Genomic DNA, 27,803 nt, shown 5'->3' on the forward strand with positions numbered 1-27,803 from the left:
AAAGCATACCCAAAACACACATTCAGATGAACTAATTATGTTTGTATTATCTTTTAGGGAAAAAGTGATGCAGTCACTCATAAATAAAATCACCAAACGAATACTGTATCTGTATCAATTTTAGTGTGCTCACAGTCTCCTAGCAGGGTAACTCTAAACGTGTATGCAGGAACTAAGTCTCACCCAAACTGCTGACCCACAGAGTTGTCAGCCAATAGGAAACTGTTTTCATCCATTGAGTTTTAGGGTGGTCTGTTATGCAGGAATATTTAGTTGTGAAAAGCGTGAAACAATCTCACACTGTAATTGTGGATGTTTTTTTCCCTCTTTTTCCTTGCAGTTCTGTCAATTTTTACTTAATATTTTTAAGGCTATATGATTAGATACATACATGTTTAGAAAATGGTTTTTGTAGAAACCATTTTCATCCCTATTAATAATTTCGTCTTAAGAGCTATAACAACTTTCATGTCCCTACAGAGTATCACTTTCACTCTCTGCCAACTTACAGCAATGTTGTAGACAGATATTCTCTATAATAATGTTGCCCTGTTTACCTGTCTTATACAGTACTATAACAGTATACATCTTTCAGTTCATTGCTTCATGACAATAGTATTTAGGGAGGAGTCAGTCACTAAGTATAGTGACTATGTTGCTCGATAGCACTGAAATTTTATTCTTGCCTTTTAGCTTATATAATCTGTGTGTGAACTCATGCATATTATTATAGGATCTGAAGGTGGTCCTACTCTTCTATAAAAATATAGACAAATTTGAAAAACCCAAAAATCTCACTTACTTGTTCTGCATTTTCTTTGTTTGTTTTATTTTCCTCATCCTCTTCTTCCTCTGGTTCCACTGGAGCAGGAGTCAATGATGCCACAAAATGCCACAGAATATCATGTAGAGAAGTCGTCTGGATGACATTACACAGAAGCCAGTTGAAAGCCTGAATAAATGAAGGTTAAATGAGTCAAAGATAAAAAAAAAAGGTGGGACTAAAAACTGCAGAACCCTCCTTACTCAGAAACCAGGTATCTCCACTAAGTGTTTCAAGGAAAGATACTAAAAACATCTGACCTTCATTTCATTAAAAACACAATGAACTTGAAATAGTCAATAATTTTGGTCCGGATTAAAAACATAATAGGGAAAATAATATCTATAAAATGTAATACAGAAATATTTTTTCAAACCACTTTTTATTTCAAACTTTCATCTTCATATTAATTTGCTGAAGCACATTTTTCCCCAACTTGTACTTCGGATAAACAGTTTTTTCAAGCTCTACCAAGCTATCACTAACTTAAATATATTTATATTGTTCCCATTAATCAAGTGGCAGGTTATTTATTATAATGCCCATGACAAAGACAAAAGATTTACTATACATAAAAATACAACATCTAGCGATCCTGTCATTTCCAGAGAATAGACTCAGAAAAATTATTATGGTTAAATTTATAACTGAAAAGCTCTACTTTTCATCCCTTTTCATGATTCTTCTAACTGAAATGACATCATCATTACAAAAGCTTTTTAAAGACATTCATAGCTTTCAAATAATAAAGCAGTACAGAAATAAATTTCTTTACAGTGCTTAAAGATGGATCTCTAAATTCATTTATATTCATGAACATAAGAGTTTAATTTTGATGTGAACATTTGATATTTTCAATTGGCTAATGTCTCTTAATTTTTGGAAATTTCTGTTGGGTAGAAAAGTAATATCATTAAATAGAATCATCAAATGATTTGTATGGTCAAGGAATCAATAACCCCATTTAATGTATTCATACCTCCATAGCAAAAACTCGGCAAGCAGATTTCCTTAGGGCCTGTTTCATTGCTATTTCAAGACCTTCTAGATCATGATGTTGTATAACAAAAGCCAAAACTGGCCACTGGAAATTTCGTTCTCCTTTGGAAAGAGAGCTGTGGGCTGAGATTAGCCGGGAAAGCTCAGGAGATGGATGTCTCAAGAGGGAAGAACCAACTTCTATTTATTGGAAAAAAAAGAAAAAATAACTTTCATAGGCAATATATACAATTAACATATTTACAATGTTATTAAAGACAATAGTATCTAGCTGATTCATTATAGAGTCTTTGAAGCTTTTTGTTTTGTTTTCACATGTGACACAAATCATAACCTCAATTTTTACTGAGGCTGAGTAGGATTAAATATCTCACTTTCATAAAATCATATAGCTATTAAATTGTGAAGCTAAGTTTTAAATCAAGGGCTGAATCTAAAGTTCATGCTTTCTAAAATGCTCTAAAAGATAACTGTATTTTTTCCCCTAAATGGAATCTACAGAAGTTATAGAATCATCTGTCTATAAATATTAGACCAGATCTTCATTTTAGTTAAGTGGGCTACCTGATAAATCATCACCATGTTATCCTTTTCTCTTGGGTTTCTTTTTTTATTCTTGACACAGAATCAGGCAGCCCTGATTTGGAGCTGTTGATACCAACTAGTCCAGGTTGTCTAACTTTTTTACTGATTAAGAGCTACTTATGCCCCAAATTATCTACTCAGAGAGGAAGCAGCTGCAAGGGGTATATATAAGCTTCTATTAGGAGTGAGAATATAACTGTGAAAGTGTAAGTCACTGCAACTACTAGTTCACTGAAGCTTAGTGGAATAGCTCATGACAGCAACATTAACAAGTAAGATTTATAAAGGTCAATTTATTCTTGAAAAATCAATCACTGGATGGTCTCTAAGTGTGTCTTTCAACTGAAATTGAAAACTTAGAGAGGCACAATTATAGCTTCATAAAAGGAACGTCAACCACGATTTAAAATTAATCCATTTCTGGGGCGCCTGGGTGGCTCAGTCAGTTAAGTCTGACGTTGACTCTTGATCTTGGCTCAGGTCACAACCTCAGTTTGTGAGTTAGAGCCCTGCATTGGGCTCTGTGCTGGTAGCATGGAGCCTGCTTGGGATTCTGTCTCTCCTTCTCTGTTCCCTTCCCCCTCTCATGCGCTCTCTTCTTTCATGCATGTTCTCTCTCAAAATAAATAAACTTAAAAAAACTAATCCATTTCCTTTCAAAAACTAGATGTTAAAAAATACCTGCAAACAAAATCATGTGGACCACTGAATCTTTCTTTTTATCTTTATACTTACCAGTGTCTCCACTGTTAACTCTTCTTCTAGGAATGGCTTTAACTCGTGCAGGTAAAATGGAGTGTTGTTTATCATATTCAGAAGCAACAACTGAGTATGATCTTTGGAAGACAGTTCTCTTTGCAAGATCAGTATCAGTTATGGGACTAGTTTCCAAACTGTAGACAGAAGATGATGACAGGTAAAAACAGGAGAAAAAGTGAATAAAGTGAAACTATATTCACTTTATGACAGTGTAGTCAAATATATGAACCTACCTCTCATGTGGAAAAACACAAATTCAAAGCCAACTTGACAATTTCTCTTTAAATCACCATTTGATCTTTCCAAAAGCATTAACATTTTGATTGATTTTAGAATTGCATCTTAAAAGTTTTGGTTTTCTTAAATCTACTTTGCATTTTTACATGAAAAAGCCTTTTCTTAGGCATTGAATGTGCTAAACTCCTTTCAGAATCACAACATTGTGGTAGAAGTTATCTGTCACGATATTCAGGAAAACCAGGCAGATATATTTCTGAGCACTGAGTAGAAAGAAAATGGATCTGTACATACAGAAACCTAATAAAATGGAAAGTGAAACAGTTCAATGTTCTCTCTGTACTTGAGTGCTCAATTAGGTTTCTCATTCTTGGGAAGTGGTGCCCAAAGACTTTTCAACAGCATGGCCATACTAAGTTCAACAAAAGGTAACAAACAGATTTTTGGCATACAGTTATAGTGACATTCTAGAACAATTCAATGATTTTCACTCAGGTTTAAGTAAACTAAAAATTTTTCTATTTACTATAGCAACATTAAAAAATTCTTGAAGAAAATTATACAGTTTAAAGTGTAAAAAAATTCTTGAAGAGTTATTAATATGCTTATATATTTTCCTTTACTGAGGCATTTAAAAAAAATTTTTTTTTTTAACGTTTATTTATTTTGGGACAGAGAGAGACAGAGCATGAACGGGGGAGGGTCAGAGAGAGGGAGACACAGAATCCGAAACAGGCTCCAGGCTCTGAGCTGTCAGCCCAGAGCCCGACGCGGGGCTCAAACTCACAGACCTCGAGATCGTGACCTGAGCCGAAGTCGGTCGCCCAACCGACTGAGCCACCCAGGCGCCCCCTGAGGCATTTTATAAAAAAAAGAAATACCTTCCTTTACCTCCTAAGACAAATTTACAAGCTATTGTTTTCAATGTATTCTTTTTCCTGTTACTTCTTTCCAAACAGGGACATTGGTGCTTACTGGGAGTTCTGCGTTTCTTTTCCCCCATTCAAGACAGGTTTGAATGCCTATGTTCCTCAGTAAAGCTTATACATTTTCTAGAAAGTAGCTAACTCCCTCCCTGGCTTCACTCACCACCTCTTTAAGTGTATGTACACTCTCATTTGAACAGGCTATAAATACTGTATATAACCCATGGGGGTAAATGTGCCTGGACGTCAGCTTGGGCCAACAGCTTCCAGAATGACCAGAGAATAGGGATATGTTAATTTTAATTCACCTTATAAATGGTGTTACTATAAAATTCAAGACATTTATTATGCTTTCAGAGGAAGTTTATCCAACAACTTGGAAAAAAAAAGGATTGTTATATAACCTAAAAAAATAACGACTTGTTCTTATAAAAATGATCATGCCTATATAAAAAAAAAAATTCAAGCAACACAAGAAAACCAAAAGGAAGTGAAGATGACCATTAACAACGGTGGCTACTTTGCATCAGGTAATTCCTTGTTGTGGAGGGCTGTCTTGTGTACTGTAGGATGTTTAGCAACATTCTTGACTTCTACACACTAGGATGCCTGTTGAAATAGCCCAGTTATGACAAGCAAAAATGCTCAGATGTCACCTGAGAGGAAAAACCACCCCCTTACCCCTCACTGAGAACCACTGATTTAATGGAGTCATTATTCATCAACTTTGTAACAGCTTGAGTTGGTCAAGACGTTTTAAAAGAATAGCTCAAAAATGCTATATTCCTGAATTACCATATGCTTAAAATTTCTCAACCTGGCTGAATATAAACACTTGAATCAGTTTCTTTTATTTAAGATTTTATGAAAATTACCCTTATGTGTAAAGTATATATAGTCTTTTAAACATGCTTTTTAGAACATGCATTTGATTCCTTTGATTAATCCACAATTTAGTTCTAAGATTCCCAAGATCTTTTATATTTCAGTTTGTCTGACTGACTGGGTAAAATTTTTAAGGTAGTATTTTCTTTCTTTTGAAGAAAGAGACATTATTTCACTTTTTTTTTCATTCAAAATTGTTATACAGAAGCCTGAATTCAGTCTAACTTTTCCCTTTGCAAGATGACTTCTTTTTGTTTTTAAGTTTATTTATTTATTTTAAGAGAGACAGAGAGGGTGTGAAAGGGGAGGGACAGAGAAAGAGAGGAAGAGGGAGAATCCCAAGCAGGCTTCGTGCTGCCAGAGCAGTGCCCAATGCAGGGCTCGAACCCACAAATGGTGCGATTGTGACCTGAGCTATAATCAAGAGTTAGATGCTTGATCAACTGAGCTACCCAGGTGCCCTGCCATTTGAAGTTGTTATACAGAAGTCCAAATTCAGTCTAACTTTTCCTTTTACAAGATGACTTCTTTTTCTGTGCTCAGTTACTTGAAAACTTCTAGTGTTTTTTTTCTTCGTATTTCAATAACTTAAGCTATTTTTTTTTCAACCTAAGCTATTTCTCATAGTTACCTGCTATAAAAATTTCCTTTTAGTCTGGAAATTCAATACTTTATTATTTTGGAAATTTTTTCTTATATTATAGCTTTAGATACATTTTCTTTTTTTTTTTTTTAATTTTTTAAATGTTTTAATTTATTTTTGATACAGAGAGAGACAGAGCATGAGCAGGGGAGGGGCAGAGAGAAAGGGAGACACAGAATCTGAAGCAGGCTCCAGGCTCTGAGCTGTCAGCACAGAGCCTGATGTGGGGCTTGAACTCACAGACAGTGAGATCATGACCTGAGATGAAGTCGGACACTCAACCGACTGAGCCACCCAGGTGCCCCATACATTTTCAATTTTATTGATTGGTTTTTCTACTTTAAAGATACCATTTGAATTGTCCGGTTTCCATACCTGTTATCTTCATTCTAACTGCTATAATTTCTTTGTCCTTTTACTTTTTACTCACTGTGATTATCTCAAACTTTTTCTTCATGTCAATCATTCAATTTACTCTTCTAAACTTTTCTAATTTATTAGTCTTACAATGGTGTTCATTTGGTCTTCAGTCTGTCCTCTTAGCTCTGTGATATCTCCTTTTTACTCATTCTGCTTTTTATCTCATTCTCATACTGTTTCATTAAACATGTCATTATCACGTTTCTCGGTACTAGAGTACTTACAGAAATGTTCTTTTTTTTCCTTGAGAGAGTTTTCTTTCAGATTGGGTTCTTCATCTGACTTTCATTACATACTATCTATTTTACTTTTGGTAATATTTTAAGGGGGCAGATCTGTCTAGGTCTTCTGTTTGTTCTGATAAAGTATCAGTGGATTTCCCGAGACTTCCTTTTCCACACTATTTGATACCAATTTTTTTTTCTCTCCCAGAGATAACTTGAGATTTTATTGCATCCTCTATACCAGGAACCATCCCACTGAGTGCATGTTTATCCCATTTCTGCGCAGCATTCCCTGGCACCTTAGATTGTTGCTTTGCTTCAGCATGGAGCTCTGGGAAATAGGATTCCCTAGATTTCCACTTTCTTCTGTGACACTAGTGATGATACTAGGGGCTTCTATGCTAAAGGAATTTACTTTGACTATGATATTCTACGATACACAGAATATTCTATGATAGTCTAAGATACATGGAACCTTCATTTCATTGTCTTTACCTAGAAGTTTACGCCACTTGATTTTGATCCTAAAGAGTAATAATAACCCAACGAATCACATTTATCAGACTAGTCTCAAAATGGTTTCTAACTCTTAAAAAAAATCTATCTCCTTTAGAGATACTTTATTATCTTTATAGATATAAAAGGCTAGACTGTACTCTTTGGAGAAAACTTCAAAAGCAGCTAAAAAAAACCTCTGATGAATAATCCACACAGTTGGAGGGAAATATTACAAGTATTTTCAGCGGAAAATATATTCATTTGGATATATAAGTTCTATTGTGTGTATTAAAATATCCACTATATTAGTTTATATTCACAACCATATAGTATTAACACAGTGGCATATCTTAATAAGCATATTCTTTCTTCCTTCAGCAAATGTCTTCTTTTCCAATAATAATGTGTTTGCAATTACTCATACCTGATATCTTGATGCTATACTAAACTTATCCTTTTTAAGTTAGCCACGCTGATTTTTCCTATCAAGTATTTCTTTTATCCATCTTTTTCCCCCATAATCATTGCTAACACAATCCAACTTCATACAGTTAGTGGAAATCTTTGACTAAATTTACCAACTTCTCAGTTGACACTGTGAGACTATCCTTGCATTTTTATCACATGGTTCCTCCTCCAAAAAGTTGCGGTGGTACCCGAATTCCCTCTGCATTATATTTAGATGCTTCTAGTCAGTTTTCAGGAGGGTCTTTACACTGATGCTACCATAGCTAAGTGAGGGGGAGGAGAACACTGTATGCAATAATCCAGGAAGTTCAAGATCTATTTTTGGTGCTACCTCTTCCGTGAAACCTAAAGGCACTGCCTCAAAGTGACCTTTCTCTAGTCTGACTTACTACGGCACTACATGATACAATATATAATGGAACTTTTTACTTCATTTAGTTGATCTTTTCTCTCCAACTAGTCTGCCTCTGCTGTCAAGGACTATGCCTCATTCATGTATGTATGCTTTTTCTTACTGCTCTAATAGTTAGCAGAGCTGACTTAATGTCTTTCTTGAGATGGACAGATATATAAAAGAACTTCTAAAGCATTCTTTTCTAGTTCAGTCTTTCTCCCACCACCAAACACTGGCTATTCAACAGAGAGGAGAGAAGTGAAATACCTTGGTGGCATAGATTTCATATTGCTCTCTGGCTCTTCAAACACATTAGGACTTGCATCAGGTGTTACGGATATGTATGGGGCAGGTACAGATGTTGAACGTAGATATCTCATTTCATCCTGGAACAGGTTGTCATCTTGATAGCCCACAAAGTTTTCGTGATGATGCCTGCATTAAATTAAACCCAGTAACTTCAAGTGTGATGGCACCATAGATATTTTTCATTTTTTATCTCTTTCATAAAAGAAAAGTAGCACATGTAATTCTATAAGGGTAAAGTATTAAAATAATTATAGATATAAGTAGGAGGAAATAAAAGTCGGACAATTTCACACATATATATTCTAGGTGCCACAAATAGGTCAAATCCAAAATTGAACTCATTTTCTTTCCTTTTGAGAACTTTCCAACCTCTGGTATCTTGAATGATCCCACCAACTAACTATCCAGGTGCCTAGGCCAAAGTACCTTGGTACTGTGGTAGGCCTAGTGCTCAACTGTGACCAGTCATTCATGCCTATGATTACTAGGCTTCCTCTCTGCTGACTCCATCATCGTTGCCTTGGTTCAGGCTCATGTTTCTTGAATGGGCTACTGAAATACAGTCAGTCACGTTTTTGGTAGGAAGATATGTAAGAGTCAAATTTGAGAAAAATTAGACCCAAGAAATGTTACATCGGGGGGTGGGGGTGGGTTGTGGGTGTCCACTTCCCAGAGGGCTAAAAATATAAAATCCATAATTATGGTAAAATGGCATTTTTGGTTTTTTACATATTACCCCATATTACCTGGTCTTAGGTAACCACTTCTAGGGTATTTCATGTTTCTCCTAGTGGCCAATGCTTTAACCAGCCTCTGATTCCTTAAATGTGTAATGCTATTTCATGTGTGTCTTCACACATGTGTTTTACTCTGAGGAGTCGCTGTCCTCCATCACCTACTTGATGGATTTCTATTTATCTTTTAAGACGGCTACAGTGTCAGATCCTCTGGGAGACCTTTCCCCATCTCCTTGGGAAGATTCAGGTAGTCTCCCTCTTTTATGCTCTAACAGCATCTCTTCATACTTCTATTATAGTACTCCTCACAAAATATTTTGAATGTTTTCTTTACATGTAGGTCTGTCTTTCCACAGAGTGTGAGCACACGGGAGTCAGGATTTTATTACATTCATCTTGGTGTCTTCAAAGTCTAGCACAAAGCTGATACCCAGCTAACTAACATTTAAATGCTAACAGAATGAATAATGTAAACAATGAAAGATTTTGAGAGCAAATTGTTTCTTTCCACTTTAACATTCCCAACTAGTAAAAGACTGAAGTCAGCTTACCAAAAAGTAAAAGACAGCTAAAGTCGTATTTCCTAAGACATATTTTGTATTGATAATACAAATTGATATAGTACATACATTTTTTTTTTTAAATACTTACTACCATAAAGTGTGTACCCTACCAGTCGTATGTTGGTCAAGGCAATTCCGAAAATAAATTCCTGGTGGTCTCTTTATTGTATACAATAGATAATGCAGTGTGGGTATTCAGAGCAGGATATTAATCAACAATGGCTATTAATCCCAAGTGATTAAAAAAAAAAAGAAAACCAACCACCAAGTTGTATTACCTAGCTAATGTCTGCAAGTAGAGACAAGGCATTTTAACAGGAAGATCTTCAGAAATGCCCTCCTTCACGCTGGGAAGCTGAGACTGAAATGGCTTTGCAGGATGGTAACACAGAATGCTTGGCTCTGCGGCGCTGCTCAGGGACAGCAGGAACAGCGCGTTTGCTTTAATCACTTGGTGAGCTTCCATGGTGGGCAAGGCACGAGGAGTCTTGACTTGCATTGGCTTCCTCCTGGACTGTTTGACCTGGCGAAGAAAAATTTGTTGTAGTATTCAAATCATATTCAAATTTTCAATTTCTTAACCTAAATATTTTGAGTTTCTAATAAAAATTATTAAACACTTATAGACCTATTTTAAAATAATAATAGTGATTACCAAAAAGAACATTCACTGTAAGCTTTTCCTGAACTGTCTGCAACTTTTATTTCAAACACAAACTATTTCTTTTCTTTCCTTGGGAAATCAAGAAAACCTAACTAGTAAAATCTAAATGTAATTATTTTTTTTTTTAAAAAGAGTAAGTGTGTGTGTGTGTGTGTGTGTGTGTGTGTGTGTGTGTTCTGCAAATTTTTACTTGGGTGTGCTTCTAGTTTCCATGAGACCTACAGCATACTTAAGGATTAAGAAAAAGAGAGGGGGTAAAGAGAGGAAAAGGAAAAGGGTTCAGAGAGATAAAGGTGAAATGGAAAAGCAATGCATATGTGTACAGTAATAGATAATTAATAATAAAGAATTACATGGAAAACAATTACAAATAAGGCATATGTGCTGCATATGCATATGCATATCTTGACATATGCCAAGATACAATTTATTTTTGTAATTAAAAATAGCTAACCTAGTACAAATATTAGAATTGTATATCATTCCTATTATAAAAGCTGATCTTTAATATCAACTAGGTAGAATTATCTGATATAGTACGATAATTAAAAGGGATTTTTACAAGATTTTCTTATCATTAATAGTATCGTCAGAACCAAATAAAAATACCTTCTCCCTTGCAGCAGCCTGTTTTTCACGGAGGTATTTTTCTCTACAGCGATCACAGACTAGATACCAAGTGCTTCCTCCTATGCCACCATCACCACAGTTACCGGCCCATCCTCCACAAAAATGCCCAATGCTATTGTAACCTTGTCCACCAGCATACCGGCCACAACCTTCAAACAAGAGCAAAATTAACACTTTAAGTTCCCTTAACAATCTGACACTTAATATATGAATGACAGATTCACCTTCCTAAAGTAAGCAAAATATTGAAGCAGGTATCTCACATTCCCCCCCCCCCCAAGCTGTTAACTGCATCAGAAAAATAGCATTGGCAAAAAATGATTAAACAGTACCTAAAATACTGGAGACACTCTATACAGGTAGATGAAAAGAAATTTAAGATGTGGGTACATTTAGGCTTACTGACATATGCCAAGAAAATTGGACAAAATAAATATAAGATATTCTGTAAGAATGATATATTTTAAGGAACCTTGTATTTTATAAAACATTTCAGGTGTAATATGTAAAAAGAAAAAAGGTTTAACCAAACTCCTAATAGGTGAATTTTGGAATAGTCATCAAGTGTTATAGAAATCCTTGTATTTATCTAAAATACAATCTTCTGATTTAATAGTTGAGATCACTTCTATAGGAAAATGCTCGAGGAAATTAGTATAATCTTTTTTTTTTTTTTTTTTTTTTAATTTTTTTTTTCAACATTTATTTATTTTTGGGACAGAGAGAGACAGAGCATGAACAGGGGAGGGGCAGAGAGAGAGGGAGACACAGAATCGGAAGCAGGCTCCAGGCTCCGAGCCATCAGCCCAGAGCCTGACGCGGGGCTCGAACTCACGGACCGCGAGATCGTGACCTGGCTGAAGTCGGACGCCCAACCGACTGCGCCACCCAGGCGCCCCGGAAATTAGTATAATCTAATATAATTTGCAATTTTTATTAGGAAAATACTAAAATTGAAGGAGACCTAATACTGGGATATTTCCTATGTGTATGGACATGTCATTATTTCTTTTGTGTGAGACACCTTAATAGCACCCTTTGGGTCACATATAAAGCATTAAAAAAATCAAGTGTTTCCGAATGGGATACATTAAAATGCAATTGCACTAAATTACCACCTTACTCTTACAATTTCTTTAGCTGTTTTCCTCAACACTGATATTGGTAATGCACTTTAAAGTTTCCCTGTACTTTAACATAAGTTATAGAGCAGCTCAAGTTAGAAGTTATTCAGTTCATTTTTTTACACAAAGTACTTGTAATATATATTCAGTAATACTGTTTACCTGGGTGAGCCTGTCGCATGTGATAGGTAACGGGGTATGGATGGGATTCTCCACACAGCTCACAGATGGTGTCTTTCTCTGGTCCTCCGACTGCCAGCTGGGCCATCTCACCAAACAAATTACCCCTGGGCCGAACTTCTGTCTTTTCCTTTTTCTTTTTGTCTTTTTTGGCCTTCTTACTCTCTTTTTCACACTCTTTCTTTTTAAGGACTGCACAAGAACCAGGACTTGGAAAAATCATATTCTGGGAAGCTGCTTTGATAGTAGCCAAAGAGATGTCTTCCCAAAAAGCCACTAAATGTTGTAAAGTCAAAGGAAGAGGAGATTTGGACTTCATTGGGTGATGCATGGACATTTCGAAAGTGGCTTCGGTTTTCCCATCCTCACATTTTTCATGCAGAGGTGGTTCTTTAAGCATAGACAACACCTTATTTTTGTTGATACTACCCATTTTAGATATATCTGGTCCATGAGGTGCAATATTAAACATATTTAGTGCAGATGATATTTCCAATGAATGTCTATTTTTTAATTTGGTTTCCTTTTCTTCTGTAGGCTGTTGGCTGTTTAAACTATTTCTTATAGGAGCATGTTCTTTGGAAAGTTCAGGGTTAAATTTTAAGAAAGAAGAACAAGCCATTGCATCGTGTACTATGCCTTCATGCCATAGGAAAGAGGCAAAGACTGCTCTGGCACACTCAGCCACGGAAGGGGACATGGCTTGCTTGGCTGGCTCTAAAGGTTTGGCTCCATCCCCTTTGAAGAGAAAGCTGGACTTTTCCTTTTTGGGCCTGGTGTGCCTGTTAGCACACTTTCGACTTATTTTGGGGGATGCTCTCATTTCCTGTTCATCTTTCAGTGGTGCTTTTCCTATGCTGAAATGAACTTTATTTGAACCTTCATCAACACTCTTAAATTCACTACCTTCATCACAGGTGCTATCCGTTAGACTATTTGTTTTTAAAGTACTTGAAGTGCAGACTTCGACCACCTCACTGTGAAGGTTTTCTTGTACCACGTGAGGAGAAGGAGCTCTATTTTCGGTTCCTGGGGAATCTTTAGAATCCTTTGGTACTGGTTTTGGTTTTGGTGATGTTGATCGTCCCCTTAACGGTTCTGTGAGGGGCATTTTCTTCTTGCGTAGGGTATCTGGGTCAAGTGTGTAAGAGTCTGATTTGGAACGTTCCCGAGGAGGATCAAGTTTAGTCTTAACAGGAGCAGTGCTTTTTTGAGGTAGATTTTTATCATGTGGTGAGGAGGAGCGCGGAGAACTAGCACCAGATGGGCTAGACCTATTGGCTGGGAGAGTCTTTGGCTTAGGAGATGATGACCGAGAACCTGGTCCTGGAGATTCAGCTCTAAAGCTAGAAGACACCCTCCCATCAGATTTTAGTGTCTGCAAGGTATTATGGTTGGGGGACAAGGACCTGCTATGAGAGTCTGTCCTCAACTTTGCAGCATCAGATTTCAACATAAGGGATTCACTAGCTGATAAGCCTTCTGTACTCCTTGGCTTCTTCTGATCAGCAGTAGTTCGGCTCATACGTCCATCAGGTTTAAGTGATCTGCTGTGTTTGGAGGACAGTTCTGATTTTCCTGATGTAGAGAGTGGTCTAGAAGATGTTGAGATAGTTCCTCGGTCACCTGTATGGTCCATTTCATAGTGAAACTTGTTAATAAAATCGTAACTTAAAATTTAGCCACTAAACACTGAAATAAAAGCATAGCATGAATAAAAAATTCATGTTGTCATACACAAAAATACTTGAGGAATAAAGGAAGAAGGGAAAATGTTTCTCATAAAATTTCTATTGCATCATTATACAACCATTGCCACCAAAAACTATTTTCATGGATGCACAACAGACTGAATAAATAAAACCTATACGTCAGTATGAATTCCATATCTGAATCTCAGCCCTGGTACAATAATTTGAATTTAAATTCAGGGACAGACCAGAAAGAAAACACAACTATTTTTTTTGGAATAAGAAATTAAGAAAACCTATGTATTTTTCAATATAAAGTAGTCAAGCTAAATTTCCAGCAGAGTCCTATCTCACATCCTTATTAGGGTGATGGTATAGGTCTTACTGAATTGCAAAACTGAACTCATATAGATACATTTATTATTTTCAAGTACACAAATACAATTAGGCTAATAAAGAGCTGCTTAGAAACCCTCCAATTGGAACTTATGGATTAGAACTTATGATATATGAAGGCCTGAAACTTATTATTTAATTACATACAGTTCAGGCAGTCTATTGCTTATAAACAGATTATATCCTAAAAGTTTATTTAGTTCATTAAGCTTAGCTGGTTAGAACTCAAGAGTTTGTGTCCTTTTGGAAAAAAAAAAGAAATGGGAGGATCCTCAGAATCAGTACTACAAGTCTGAATCATGGGACCTTGAAACAAGGAATCAGGAAAACAGAAAAAAAAAAAACACAGATAAAAACATTCCCTCTTTCCTAGGCAAAGCACTAGCTATTTCTACAGGGTCACCATTTGTTTCTGGCATTATGCCCTCACGCAATGTGTCTCCTTCCTCATACTTTGCTTTGAGGCATCAGAGCCAGGTTTTCTTTGTCACCAATAAGTAGTCACCCTACAAGGTTACCTTTCTTCCCTGAAGTAAAAACTTCTACCTTTAATGCACGTAATATTAATTAGTTGTCAGAAGAAAAGTAATCTGATTAAAGTGATTCAAGTGGTATTAAAAACTGAAAATCCATAAACCTTGCTAGAAGTATTTTTATTTTTTGAAAAAGGCTACCTAGTAAATTGAGATGGTTCTCTTAACTGGTTTTATTGTAGGTATTTCTCTCTCTCTCTCTTCTTTTGAAAAAGGGATGCAAACAAATTTGGATATGTAGGAAAATGTTTTTTGGCTGGCCTGTGTGTGTGTGCGCGCACACATGTGTTTCTAGTATAGGCCAAGGCAATATTGCCACAGAATCTGCCCTTCTAATGGAAGGTCCGTTAAGGAGTGGTATTTTTGTCTGTTACTCTCCATTGATACAATGTTAAGAACAGGTCCTGGAATATAGCATATGCTCAATAAATACTTTTTTCTTCTGCTATTCCCAAATTTCAGATCCTCTGAAAATCTACTTTTTGCAATTAGGACTCCTGAGGCCACAGGGCAAAGGTAACTAGCCACTGTGGTGTGAGAATCAGATGCTTACAAGTCAAGTAATTCTGTAGTAAGACCATGAAGTGTGGCAGCCTATCTAGGGCATATTAATAAACTGAATACTTAGTTTAACTGCAACATGTCAGTGTTCACAGTAATTATTTTCATTCTTTGGATGAATAAAAATAACTATACTAAATATAATGCTCCTCAGTTTCTACAGTTCCTTATCATTCTATCATGAATTCATTTATCATATGTAGTATATGTTCTTTTTATAAAAGCAGTATAAGAGATTGGGCTAATTTGAGGGAAAAGTCATGGAAAAAAATCACAATATAGAAAAAAAATCCTAGATACTGATACTGTCTTAGGACCTAGAGCACAGATAAAAAGGTGTAACAATCCTGATAAATAATTACTCTCAAACTGTACAAAAAGTAGTTTAACAAACTGCTGCTCATCTTATTGATCCAGAAATAGATCCACAGAGAAGTTTTATAAACAAATACACTGTATTTGGTAGAATTAAACATCAGTCTAGTCCTTTCCACTAATTTTTAATGTCCTATTTTTTGTTGTTGTTATTAATCTGACAGCTGGAAGTGCTTTCACCATCACATTTATTTCAGAAGCTGAACCATAAAGATCAGTAAATCTAGACAAATAGTAGCCAGTAAATCTTTTACATTTGCCAGCCCTCTAAGAGATCAATTCATGAATTGAAAGAGGTTTGCTTTCTAAATCAATGGTGTGCAATTCCTCATAAAGCGAAATCTCTGTGGCTGGCCGAACAATGAAATCTTATGAATATCAGGAACACCACTCGTCATATGTTGGCAAAAAATGTCTGCTATATAGAGAGGGTTGGAGAGTACAGGCACCTATATACTTCATCTCTATGCCTCTAGTGATGGTGAATATTTTCTTAAGATCTCTAAGTGGTGATATCTGAATACCTTTTGGGAGTCCAAGTGCATAAATAATGCAGAATTATTTCTTCCTGAATTGTTAATTGCCAAATTATAAATAACTCCTCTTGAAAAACTTATTTTTCAAAATATATTTCATATATTTTTAAAATAAAATGTCAGGTTTGTTAAGTGTGTAGAACCATGTGCTAACTCATTAATGTTTATCTTCTTCATTTGGGTTTAAAACATTTTGGATCACTGGGTTCTATGCCTAAAACTATGTTAAATAACTTAAATTTAAATAAAGAAATTAAAAAAAACCCCAAAAAACCATTTTGTAGCATGTTGTATTACTAAAAATTGTCATGTTGTGGTTGCTTCAAAGGTCAATAAATATAAACAAGTCAATCTAAAAATCTTTAGAGCACACATGATAACTTACACTCATCACTAAATTTAGTTTAATGATTGTAGTTATCATATGTTAAGTTTAAGTGATAACAGGCAAAAATTGTTTAACCTCAATGGAATTCTGTAGAAAAATAATAAAAGACAGGATGGAAATTTAGCACATTCAAACAAATTAGTAAACATGTTAAAAACATTTAACATGTATTTACTCATTAATGCCATTTATAATTTTTTCATGCCCAAATCATGAATCATCAGGCTGTATGTTACCATACTATAAGTAAAATAGTACATTGTGCTATGCCATAATATATATCAGGTTTGACAACACTATATACTGTAGAGATCAGGGACTATAATCCTATTTATTATCCTATGAGACTACATACTATCACTATTAACTGTACAAAGAAGAAATGTAAAAATGTTTTACCCATTTCTAGGAAAAAGGAAAATTACTTGAAAAACTTATGCAATACATTAACCACTGGTGCAAAAAACTTGATAAAATTTTCTTAAAATACAGAATTTTGAGTTTAATTAAATATTAGTTTGAGACAAAAATGAGAGTAGGCACCTGTAGTTTTGTAATGAACTAAAAGCATATTTTTAAACTGCCTGAAATTTTTAAACTGCCTGAAATTTTTAAACTGCCTGAAATCAATTGTCATGGTAACTAAGAAAATACTATAAGGAAGACTCGATGCCAGACAGGACAGGTAGGTTGATATCTATATATCTATATATCTATCCTGATAACTAAGTTAAACTAAAAAACTTCAACTTAATTATCAAAGTGTTTTACATAAAAAACTTAAATAGAAAATGATTTTAACATTCCATAACAGAAAAAGGGGTTTAAGACTAAACCTGTCACGTAAGATACTATGTTCTTACAGATCACAATGTGCTTTATGCCTTATGTGTATATAACATCTTGTTTTGATAATGACTTTACAACTCCCCAAATCAGGCATTTCTTTCTATATACCTATTTTATTTTTAAAGATCTTATACACGTTTCAAATTAAATAAAAGTAAATATTCAACCTATAGATATAATAAACATGCATGACAATTAGGATAATTAATACTATAATACTGAATAGACACAACACAAATTACCCCAAAATATCAAATTTTAAATAAAATGATAAACTTTAATCTTAAAAAATGGAATGGGATGGAAATGACTGAGGTGAACTAATAAAACTTCTTTACTGAAACCTCCCATGTTCATCACGAATGGCCCATCAGTGAATGCACGCATACCCACCCTTGAGTTTGTGAGACAGAGATGAGAGAGCAGAGGCAGGCCCAGCTACAGCATAATTTTTGTAAATGCGCTCACGAGAAGCAAGGTTGTGAGATGGAGATTCTATAGTGGAAAACATTGGCAAAGAAGCAGCACAGATTCAATGGAAAAAAAATTCAGCAGAGAACACAAGCAGAAACAAAGCATTTCAAATGGTATGCACAATCACCTTATTAAAAAGTTCATATTCAGCTAAATTTTTCAACAGGTTTATATTTCTCTAAAATTAAAACTGAAAACAAAGGTCAAACTGGTTTAAATTAGTAAAGATAGCTCAAAATGCATTAAAAGCTAAGTAAGACTCATTGCTCTCATAAATCAAAATTGAACATTTCTTTTAGACTAATATTTCTTTAACTCAGTTTTCTTTTCTTTGGTGCTCATTTACTTATAAGTAAAAGTTTATAAGTAAATTTTGTTTTCTTTTGTAAATAGTGGGAGATACAGAAGCATTACTTACAGTTTAGCATAGCTACTGTCACCTGGTTTTCTGTATGGACACACGATTATGATTTTTCCAATATGTATGGAAACATATAGGGTTGACTACTTTTCTGAGTCCATTTTCAGTGGGCAATGTTAGTGCTACTCCCTATATTTAGTGTTTGTTCTGTAAAGCTTATTACTGAGATACCAAATTTTGTTTCATAAAAAGTTTTGCAACACAAACAAAGCAAAGAAAATTTACAAGTCACTGAAAAATGCTAGACACGTTAATGATTTTACCATGCAGAAAATGAAGTACTTAAAATTATCTTTTTTTCAAATAATTAATAGAACCCCTAAATTGTAGTCTTTTCAAAGTTGTATGCTAAAAAAAAGGCTCTATCTAAATCTGAAAAAAACATCCATTTTATTTGAAATTTTAACTCATGGCAATTAAATCAACTGAGCTGAAAGAAAGTAGTAAGGGGATAACTTTCTTGTTCATGAAATAAAACATTGGATACAACATACACTGTTCTCGAAAAGGAAAAGTAATAATTGACTGATTCATTAGTGTGGCCAAGATTAAAGATGGACTACTCAAAAACCAAGAGGTCACTCCCTGCAAGGTATGGACTATGTATTACATGTCAGACATTATTCTGAAAATTGAAGATAAAGAGATGAATAGATATAAAGTCCATGCTCTCATGGCACTTATCTTCAGGTAAAAGGAGAGACAACAAGCAAATATATACTAGGTCAAGTGGTGATGAACTCGGGAGCCACAAGCATGCAGATGCTGAGTGACATTCCATGCCTGGAGAGGACCAGTTAGGGAGTGGGGTCCAGAAGAGACAAAGCCCTGGGACATTCCTAGGAAGACAGAACAGAGGAGGATGCAGAAAAGAGAAATGAATAGTCAATGAGGTAGGAAATATCCAGCAGAAGGTTATTTCAGGGAAAAAAAGAGCCATCACTCTGTCAACACACTGCTGATACAGCAATAACATGAGATCTGAGAACTGAAGACTGAACTTAGCAAAACAAAAGAGACTAGAGTAATTTCTGTGAATAAGGACAACGGCAAGGACCCCTCGGAGTGGGTTCAAGAGAGAAAAGCAGGAATGTATGGAGAAATGTGACAAACGTGCCCTCAAATCATCTTCACCTAAATTTTAAAAAATGTTAAAATTTTTAATGTTTTTGAGCAAACCTCTTTTTGAACTCTATAAAAACCCAAAGGTACCAGGTGCTGCAAAAGGAATTCTCATGCTATTTAAATCTCATTTACTACAAAGTCTGCAACTCTCACTGAAAATATCAGTTAGGAGGGTACCAGCTTTCCACTGGAGAATTAATTCAAGGGGAATTCAACCTGCAAATGTAAGGATACACTCTTGTGGCTTGCCTGCCAAAATCTGTGAAGACAGGGTTTAGCAGGAGGACATAGAGGCAGAAATCAGAATACTATCATAATTAGAAGCACCCATAAACATAAATGTGAAAAACAAGGACATTTGTAGGATAAGATGTTTGAGGTTTAAGGACAAAGTCCTGGAAGAGGTTTTGAAACCAGAACAGCTCTGGAGTCTCTTCACTGTGTTACAAAGCCTATAAAGATTGAATTCCTAACATTTTTTGAAAGTCTAAAAAAGGCTGTTAAACACCTAAAGAAATTAAGCTGGGACAGACAATTGTTCTAAGCATTTAATTTTTACAAAATTTGCTCATATTTGAGCATAGTCTGATATAGTTAACTTTTTAAAAGATTTACATTTTTCAATTTAAAAAGAGAAGCAATCCTTAAGACATACATTGGTATCTATGAACAAAAGAAAAAACATTGATTAACTTTCAGGCAATTTGTTGGAAACTATATAATCATGTTCTTTTTAAAATCTCATTTTATAGGCAAAACAAACAATTATCAAATTCACCTCTGTGGAATTTTGATTCTTTTTGGTACAACATTACAGTTCACTAAAGAGAATATTAACAATATAAAAAACAAGATTTTTCTCCAGTACTCAATGAAGTCAATGTTGTCTATCTGGCATAAAATATCCCCTTATTAACAACAAGGTTCTTCATATGTCATTTATTCTTTGTCTTCTTTGTTTTGGATCCCAACTATTAAGTTCCCTGGAATACTTACTTAGTTCATTTTCTGATCACAGCAACTTTGAGAGTCTACCGTGAATTGTATTTTAAAAAATCACTCCCTAGATGCTACTAATAAAAAAAACATATAACTTTAATTTTTAATAAGGAAAGCATTCTCATTTCAGTTTAACAAGGACAAATTGTGGTTCTGCTGTGAATATGAGAAACTTGACCTTGCTCCTGGGAACATAAACTGGAAAAATCAAGGCATAGGTCACAATCTGGTGGCAGTACACAAAACTGCAGTTCTGAGATTTAAAAGGGAGATATATTCTTTTTCTTTTTTTTAATGTTTATTTTTGAGAGAGAGAGACAGAGTGCAAGCGGTGGAGGGGCAGTGAGAAAGGGAGACACAGAATCTGAAGCAGGCTCCAGGCTCTGAGTTGTCAGCACAGAGCCTGATGCGGGACTCGAACTCGTGAACCATGAGATCATGACCCCAACCGAAGTCGGATACTTAACCGACTGAGGCACCCAGGTGCCCCCATATGTTCTTTTTCAATGTTAAGTCAACAATAAGCAATGATCAGAAATATTAAACAGAATATTAGAAAGGGCAGTAGGAATACATTATATTCAGGAGGTCAGGTGTCTAATCACATCACCCATGTCACTATCCTGAGACTCAAACAGGGGAAGTAATAGTGATGGAATTTTTTCCACAGAACATATCAAAGGAGGCTACAAATAACTGGCAGAAATAAACTTCATCTATTTTTACTTTTTGGGTCTTCTAGTTCTCAATATCAAGGAGGCAGTACAGCGGTTATACATTTTTTAGTCCTAGAATTACTGAATGCAATCCTAACATAGATATTTGAAAGAACTTGAGAAAGTTTTATAAATATATCTATGACAATGCTCAAATTTCACTGTATTCTGTCCATGCTTATATATACCTACATTTATGTGTATGTATATGTATTTGTTAAGATATAAGAAAGAAATCTAATTCTATAGATCTTTCCCAAGCAATGATTATAAAATTTCACTGGGTTTATAGAAGAATGATAGGGACAGTGTTCCTGACCTTCTTCACCTGATTTAAATTTCACTGTACATTTATATTCTACTCTGAATAGAATATCAGATATTTTTGACATTATTGATGCCTATAATAGGCAGCAAATGGTTAAGTCTAACTTGATATTTGGCAATTATTTATGTTAAAAATACCTACTTTTAAAAATAATAAAAACTACTTTATTGGTTCTTGAGACAATACATAAACATTCAACATAGTCAAAAGATGACAGTAACTGAACAAAATGCAGATAAAAAATAAATGTAATTAAGTATAATTATTATTCCCACTTCTGTCTAATAATATTTTGGAGAGTTTAAAATAAAGTAATAGTAATTATTACACACTCTTAGCTAGCAGCTGTCTGGACTGACAGCTTTAGATAACAATTATCATTGCATAATCAGTACATCCGGAATCAGAAGAAAAGTGGAATTATGTGAATGCTACGGGAGCTTAAGAAATGGAATAGGAAATAAAATTTAGTCACATAAATATTAGTATAACTAAATGAATTATAAAATAATGAAAGCTGGAATAAAATTTCCAAGTGAAGGATAAAACAGAAATAAGCTTTTCACTAGAAAATAACATTAACCTACATAGGAAAGTCGGAAGGAAGATGATGAAACTCTGTTAAGGTGGATAACCCCCCAAACACAGCATGTGTCTAGATGACTTCTAAACAAAACTGCACCTGCATAAAACATACTCAGAGCATATTACTGAATACACAGTAAATTCGAAGTAACTATGGTTAAGGAATATACAAGATTAAGGAAAAGCATATCATTTCAGAGTTTGTGATGGCTGACCAAGGAAAATTCTGAGCAAAATTTGATGTGTATATATACTAGGCCTGAGAAAGAATAACTTCAAAACATTCCATGAAAAGGTTAAGTATTACTCCTTAAGCCAATAATGTGAAGCACAGGAGGGCTGAAGATGCTATTAAAAATAAAAATCTGGCTCTCCACAAATCTTATTAGTTGCAAAGTTAAAAACGGTAACTACAGATCAGAGAAATCAGACACGTAACCATGTCCTGCCTTCAGAAGGATATAACACTTATGTAGTACAAAGACAGCTAAAACTGAAAACAAAACGAAAAGGTTTTTAGGATAAGATACTTCTGTTTGAAGAGAGAAGAAAAGAGTAGGCACATAAATCCAAGGTTCCATCCATGCCGCACCTTCACAGGAGGCAAGTAAACAAATGGACAAATTCTGTGGTATGATTACAATGCAGGACAGAAATGACCTCTAGGTCTTGGAAACAAAGCTGGCCTCTATACTAACATTCATACTAATATTTCAACATAGTGTTACTCTATGAAGAATCGATCTCAAGACAAATAATAAAGTTATACTGTAAAAATGTAAACTGAGGAGAAGCCAGGAAACCTCAATTGTCCCTTTCCAAATTCCTTCCTGCTACTCCTCCACACTGAGAATAAACTGCTCGCTCTCAGGCTGTGATTTCTTCTAGTCTTCCTAGGAGCATAACAGATGTTAAGTGCTTGCATCAAAAGGCAATAATGATATCAAGTGATAACATTTACTGGGCACCCCGCTTTATGGATGAAGTAAAAAGGGCTCAGCTGTGTCACATAACCTACCTAAATAAAGCCAGTGAGTGGCTGAAAGGGAAACCTGAGTTTTAAGTTCTTTCCATCACTTCTTTCCATCTCTATAATGAACACGGTGCTTTAGTATATATTGGTATTCTCAAGCCTAAATAAATATGCATGCAGATACTCAAGTGGACATTTTAAGTCATATGTAGCAAATGTTCTGTCTCATTTAAGAATGTGGCATACAGGTGTAACAGAAAAACTTGTTGCAAGATAACCTAGAGTTTTCCTATCTGGGCTTGAAAGTACTGTTATTTTGACATATGTTACATATTGAAAATGTCTGGGAGAATAGTAAATTGTCTTAATTATCATTTTTTCCACAAGAAAAATGAAAATAAACTATTAGGCCTCCTGGACAGTAGATCTTAAATGCCTCAGTCATTTGGAAGTTTTTCAGTTTTGGAGGATCTTGCTTAGGTATAAACTCCTAATTATCATTACTCAGTAAAAACTCAGAATTATTAGACTTTGTATTGTCATATTATAGTGGTTTTAATTAGTACTGAAACATACTTCCTATTCTTTGAACATATACTCTAATATTGGAATACCTAGCATAAAATAACAAGAAACACATGATCTTAAATTCATGGTTTACACAGAAGAAAGTGATAATCTTAGTCATCTAGAGCCAATAAATATTCCTCCAATGCCTATGATGTGTAAGACCCTGTCAGGGGCTATGAGACAGAAAATGATACTTTAAAAGGAATGAATAAAGACAGTGAAAATAAGCAGTGAATTATTCTTACAGAATAATGGCAGAGATATCATTCATAACTTCAGTTCACTAGAACCCTATTGCAAAATCTTACTGATAATTGGAAATAAAAAAGTAAATTATAGAACAGTAAAGAAAAAGCCTATATACACACTTCTCTCCCTCCCTCAGACCTATACACACATAAGACAAGGAAAATTTGTAATTTTATTTCTGTAATTATTCTACTTCACTAGAAAGTTCAAGTAATATGTGTGTATGTGTAAGTTTGCTACTATAAAAAAGTACCAAATTATTTTCATGTAACAAAATAAGTACCAATTCCAAAGATTAGTGAAAGCTATGCCTCTGGGAAAACAAAACTAAAGAATTATTGATAATTACACTCATAGAAGTTCTAAATAAAGTTAACATATGGGGCAGTTTATATATGTCTATGTAGAGTTTGTATACTTAACTGGGAACTTGACTTATGACATTTAGGAAATCTTTTTTTTCTCCAACTATGCTACATTCTGAAAATTAAACTATAAAGTATAAATAAACAACCCAAACAAAGCTAATACTCTAGACTCGGTGCCAGGACAAATGTAGGCAGAAATTTTAAAAATATGTATCAAAGGCCAGTTTTGGCAGCTTTACTCAGTACGCAAAGCTGAATATTTAAAACATGGCCTTTGTAGTCAGTAGAACTGGTCTCACACTCTGGCTTTACCATTTTACTACGTTATTTCTAGGGAAAACCATTTCTACCGAGCTTCTGTTTCCTTACCTGTAAAATGGAGACATTATCTTAAATGAGGATGTATTAAAGTGTTTAAAGACAGTGTTTAGCACATAGCAGTGACTATCAATATAAGCAAAAAATTAGTACATATAGTCCCCTATACATAATGTTTTCTTTTAGTATCACAAATGTATAAGACAACAGTGATTCTCATTTTACTAATTAGTAATGAGAAGTTCAGTATGTAGCCGTCTTCTATTGTTTTTTTTTCCTAAAGTTTATTTACTTTGAGAGAGAGAGAGCGTGCCCCCTCTGTGCCCCTGTAGCCATCTTCTAAAGCGAGGTGAACTGCTGGTGTGATGGATGGCAGTGAAGTTCAGGAAAGAATACCTTACTCAGGTAGTCTTAACAATAAGCACACTCTGCCATATTTAATTTTCCCAATATGATGTGATGAATACCATTCAAACTTACTTCCAAAATATTAAAACTATTTTAGATTCCATACTTTTTTTTTTTTGGTCATACTAAAAATTAAGAATTTTGGTTTCTGGAATTTGTAAAGTCAAACTTCAGTGATATTCTGATGAGAACTAAGAGGTTTAGAAGAAAGAGATACATAATTCCCACTGTTGGAATAGAGACAAACGATGATTCAGAAAACTGGTAACTGAGATATGTTCAGACCATGATTTCAAATTTGCTCCAAGACGGTGGTAAAAGAAAGCAGTGGTACTGATAACACTCAGACACAAGATGCATACAATTATTTTGACACAATGTCAGTTGGAAACCTATTATTCTTTGAGAGAAATAAGCCTGATTTTATTATGGTCTTTATATTTTGAAATATTTTTTAGATAATTTGGTAAAACAAAAATAATTACACTTTTCTTTCTTTCTTTTTTTTTTTAATTTTTTTTTTTTAACGTTTATTTATTTTTGAGACAGAGAGAGACCAAGCATGAACGGGGGAGGGTCAGAGAGAGGGAGACACAGAATCTGAAACAGGCTCCAGGCTCTGAGCTGTCAGCACAGAGCCTGACGGGGGGCTCGAACTCACGGACCATGAGATCATGACCCGAGCCAAAGTCGGATGCTTAACCGACTGAGCCACCCCAGGCACCCCACTTTTTTTTTTTTTGAGAAGACTTGAAATGACTTTTTGTGTAGAACAAAAATGTTCTTACTTTTTTCTGTTGTCTGCTGCTGCTATGACATTATCAGAGTCATTTCCTGTTTGAAATTTTATATCTAATATGGATTTTCTGCCTAATTATGATTTTTTTGCTTTTTGTTTTTTCTCATCTTTACCTTTAAGACTTCCTGCAATCTGGGCATATATAAATGTAAAAAAACTATTGCTTCATTAAATGAGTAAACTAAGTTGTCACTTCTCTTTCCTTCATCTGTAATGCTTACCAAAGAAGGAAAAAGCTACTTCTCACACATGACACTGTCATATTTCCTTGAAATTCTTCTTTTAAGACACATTCAATATCCATATATATAGACAATGATTGGCTAGAAATTGATACTACTTATATTTCCAAACTACTTAATTTCATTAAACTTGCCTAATGTATAGTGCAATCCCAGAAAAGTTTATACTCTTGTATACTCTTTATCTAAGGTAGATAATAATATCCTAATGAGTAACATTATTTGCATGATCTGGGACTTTCATGAATTATCTCATTCAGTGAATACGTTTATATATTGTACAGCCGGTAACATGAACTGAAAGCCAAGAAGAATATATTGCTGTCATACCACAAGAAGCTTTGAGAAGTTTATGTGGAGGCCTCAAGAAGTTATTAAAAAAAAAAAAAAGGAACACTTGGTTAAGTGTAATATGTTTGGGTCTATTTTCCAGATCAATGTGAATTACATCATGGATGGAGGGCTAGAGCAATCTTAGAAGGCATAGCTAAAAGCAAATAATCACTTTAACACATTAAGAACAAGAAAAACAACAACAACAACAACAACAACAAAAAGCAAGAGAAGAAACAACAATTTGAGAAAATCTGGAAACCTCAAGTTGCTATACATTTCACAGATACCAAATTCACTTAAAAGAAACAAACAAACCTGCCCCGTACCACCTATCCTCTACCCACTGCTATAGTGAAATAGGTCTATTCTCTTGGGGCATCCCTCAGTAACAAAAATCCAGTGTAAAACAACGAAAGTTAGCTCTGTAAGTGATGCTTAGTATAGTCATGCATTTTATATAAAAAAATTTAAATGAAAGGTTTTTCTTAACATGCTTTATGTATGTATTTGCTTATGCTGGAATTAGAGAGCATAATAGCCATACTTTAATAACTATACTTAATAAAAAAATGTGTGATTAAAAAACAAATGTCTTAGCTGCACAATGTCTTAGCTCAGAATAGCTTAAATCCTTCAAAAATGTGGAAAGGGATAACATCTTCATGAAATAAAATCAGTCAAGTGAGTTGATAAATAATTAGTAACTGATAAACAACTCAGAACAAAGCTTCAGAAATGGTTTGATGAGGCAGGTAAGGCTGACAGACTTACTCTGAAGCTGAGGCTGCTGGAAGGAAAGGGGCTGTCCGAACACAAATGGGCTGTGGACTAGGGAAGAGGGAGGTTTTGCAGCTTGATCAAAGATGGAAGGAGCTGGGAGATTGGGCCGAGACTGAATGGAATTCAATATGGCACTCAGTTGGTCACCTGCAGTGGGCAAAACAGTCAAAACTACAACTTGTTATTAATTAACATCCCAAATGGCAAAGAATATGGTGCTTTATGACATTCAGATAAAGTTAAACACTAAATAAAACTATGCCAACTCAGGAATGAGTGGAAGTTGGTGATCATTATTCTCAAATTAGGGACCAAATGTTGTTATGTTGTTTTAATAATCTTATATAACAGCCCACCTATGAAAACAAATTCATGAAAATTTACACACAACATTGAGCAGCAGTGTGGGGGAATTCAGAGTCTATGAAGAATCTATGATAGAGAGGTTGACTTAATATCATACAAGTGTAAACTGAGATCTAAGCAAATGATGTCTTCGACATAATACCTAATAAATGACTAAATAACTCCACCTCATATGCAGTACTCTTCATGCAGAAAATAAGCAAATAATAGGAAAACGTTTTTTTAAGTAAATGTAGAACTGAAGGGAGGCAAAGTATATGTTATTAACTTAGTAATATATTTACATTAGAGTTAATAAATTATTATTTTCTTTTTTTAAATTGTTACTGCCAAAGAAATTATACTTCTT

At 34.7% G+C, this 27,803-nt stretch overlaps 1 protein-coding gene across 19 annotated transcripts in view; it reads right to left on the bottom strand.

Moving 5' to 3' along the window:
- The window catches only part of MYCBP2 (MYC binding protein 2), a 286,735-nt gene that overhangs the window by 35,888 nt on the left and 223,044 nt on the right, over positions 1 to 27,803 (bottom strand). For 8 of the 19 annotated variants that reach the window (XM_043580868.1, XM_043580894.1, XM_043580948.1 and 5 more), the window contains 9 exons: positions 27,080 to 27,259; positions 17,791 to 17,892; positions 12,051 to 13,694; positions 10,744 to 10,913; positions 9,749 to 9,993; positions 8,129 to 8,296; positions 3,143 to 3,300; positions 1,803 to 2,002; positions 803 to 952 (listed from right to left, as the gene is read on the bottom strand). In XM_043580868.1, coding sequence (XP_043436803.1) covers positions 803 to 952; positions 1,803 to 2,002; positions 3,143 to 3,300; positions 8,129 to 8,296; positions 9,749 to 9,993; positions 10,744 to 10,913; positions 12,051 to 13,694; positions 17,791 to 17,892; positions 27,080 to 27,259 — 3,017 coding nt within the window. The remainder of the gene's footprint in view (positions 1 to 802; positions 953 to 1,802; positions 2,003 to 3,142; positions 3,301 to 8,128; positions 8,297 to 9,748; positions 9,994 to 10,743; positions 10,914 to 12,050; positions 13,695 to 17,790; positions 17,893 to 27,079; positions 27,260 to 27,803) is intronic. The other 11 variants (XM_043580920.1, XM_043580928.1, XM_043580992.1 and 8 more) reach the window with 4 other exon arrangements.

The sequence above is a fragment of the Prionailurus bengalensis genome, chromosome A1 (genome assembly GCF_016509475.1).
Source record: "Prionailurus bengalensis isolate Pbe53 chromosome A1, Fcat_Pben_1.1_paternal_pri, whole genome shotgun sequence".
NCBI classification, from domain to species: domain Eukaryota; kingdom Metazoa; phylum Chordata; class Mammalia; order Carnivora; family Felidae; genus Prionailurus; species Prionailurus bengalensis.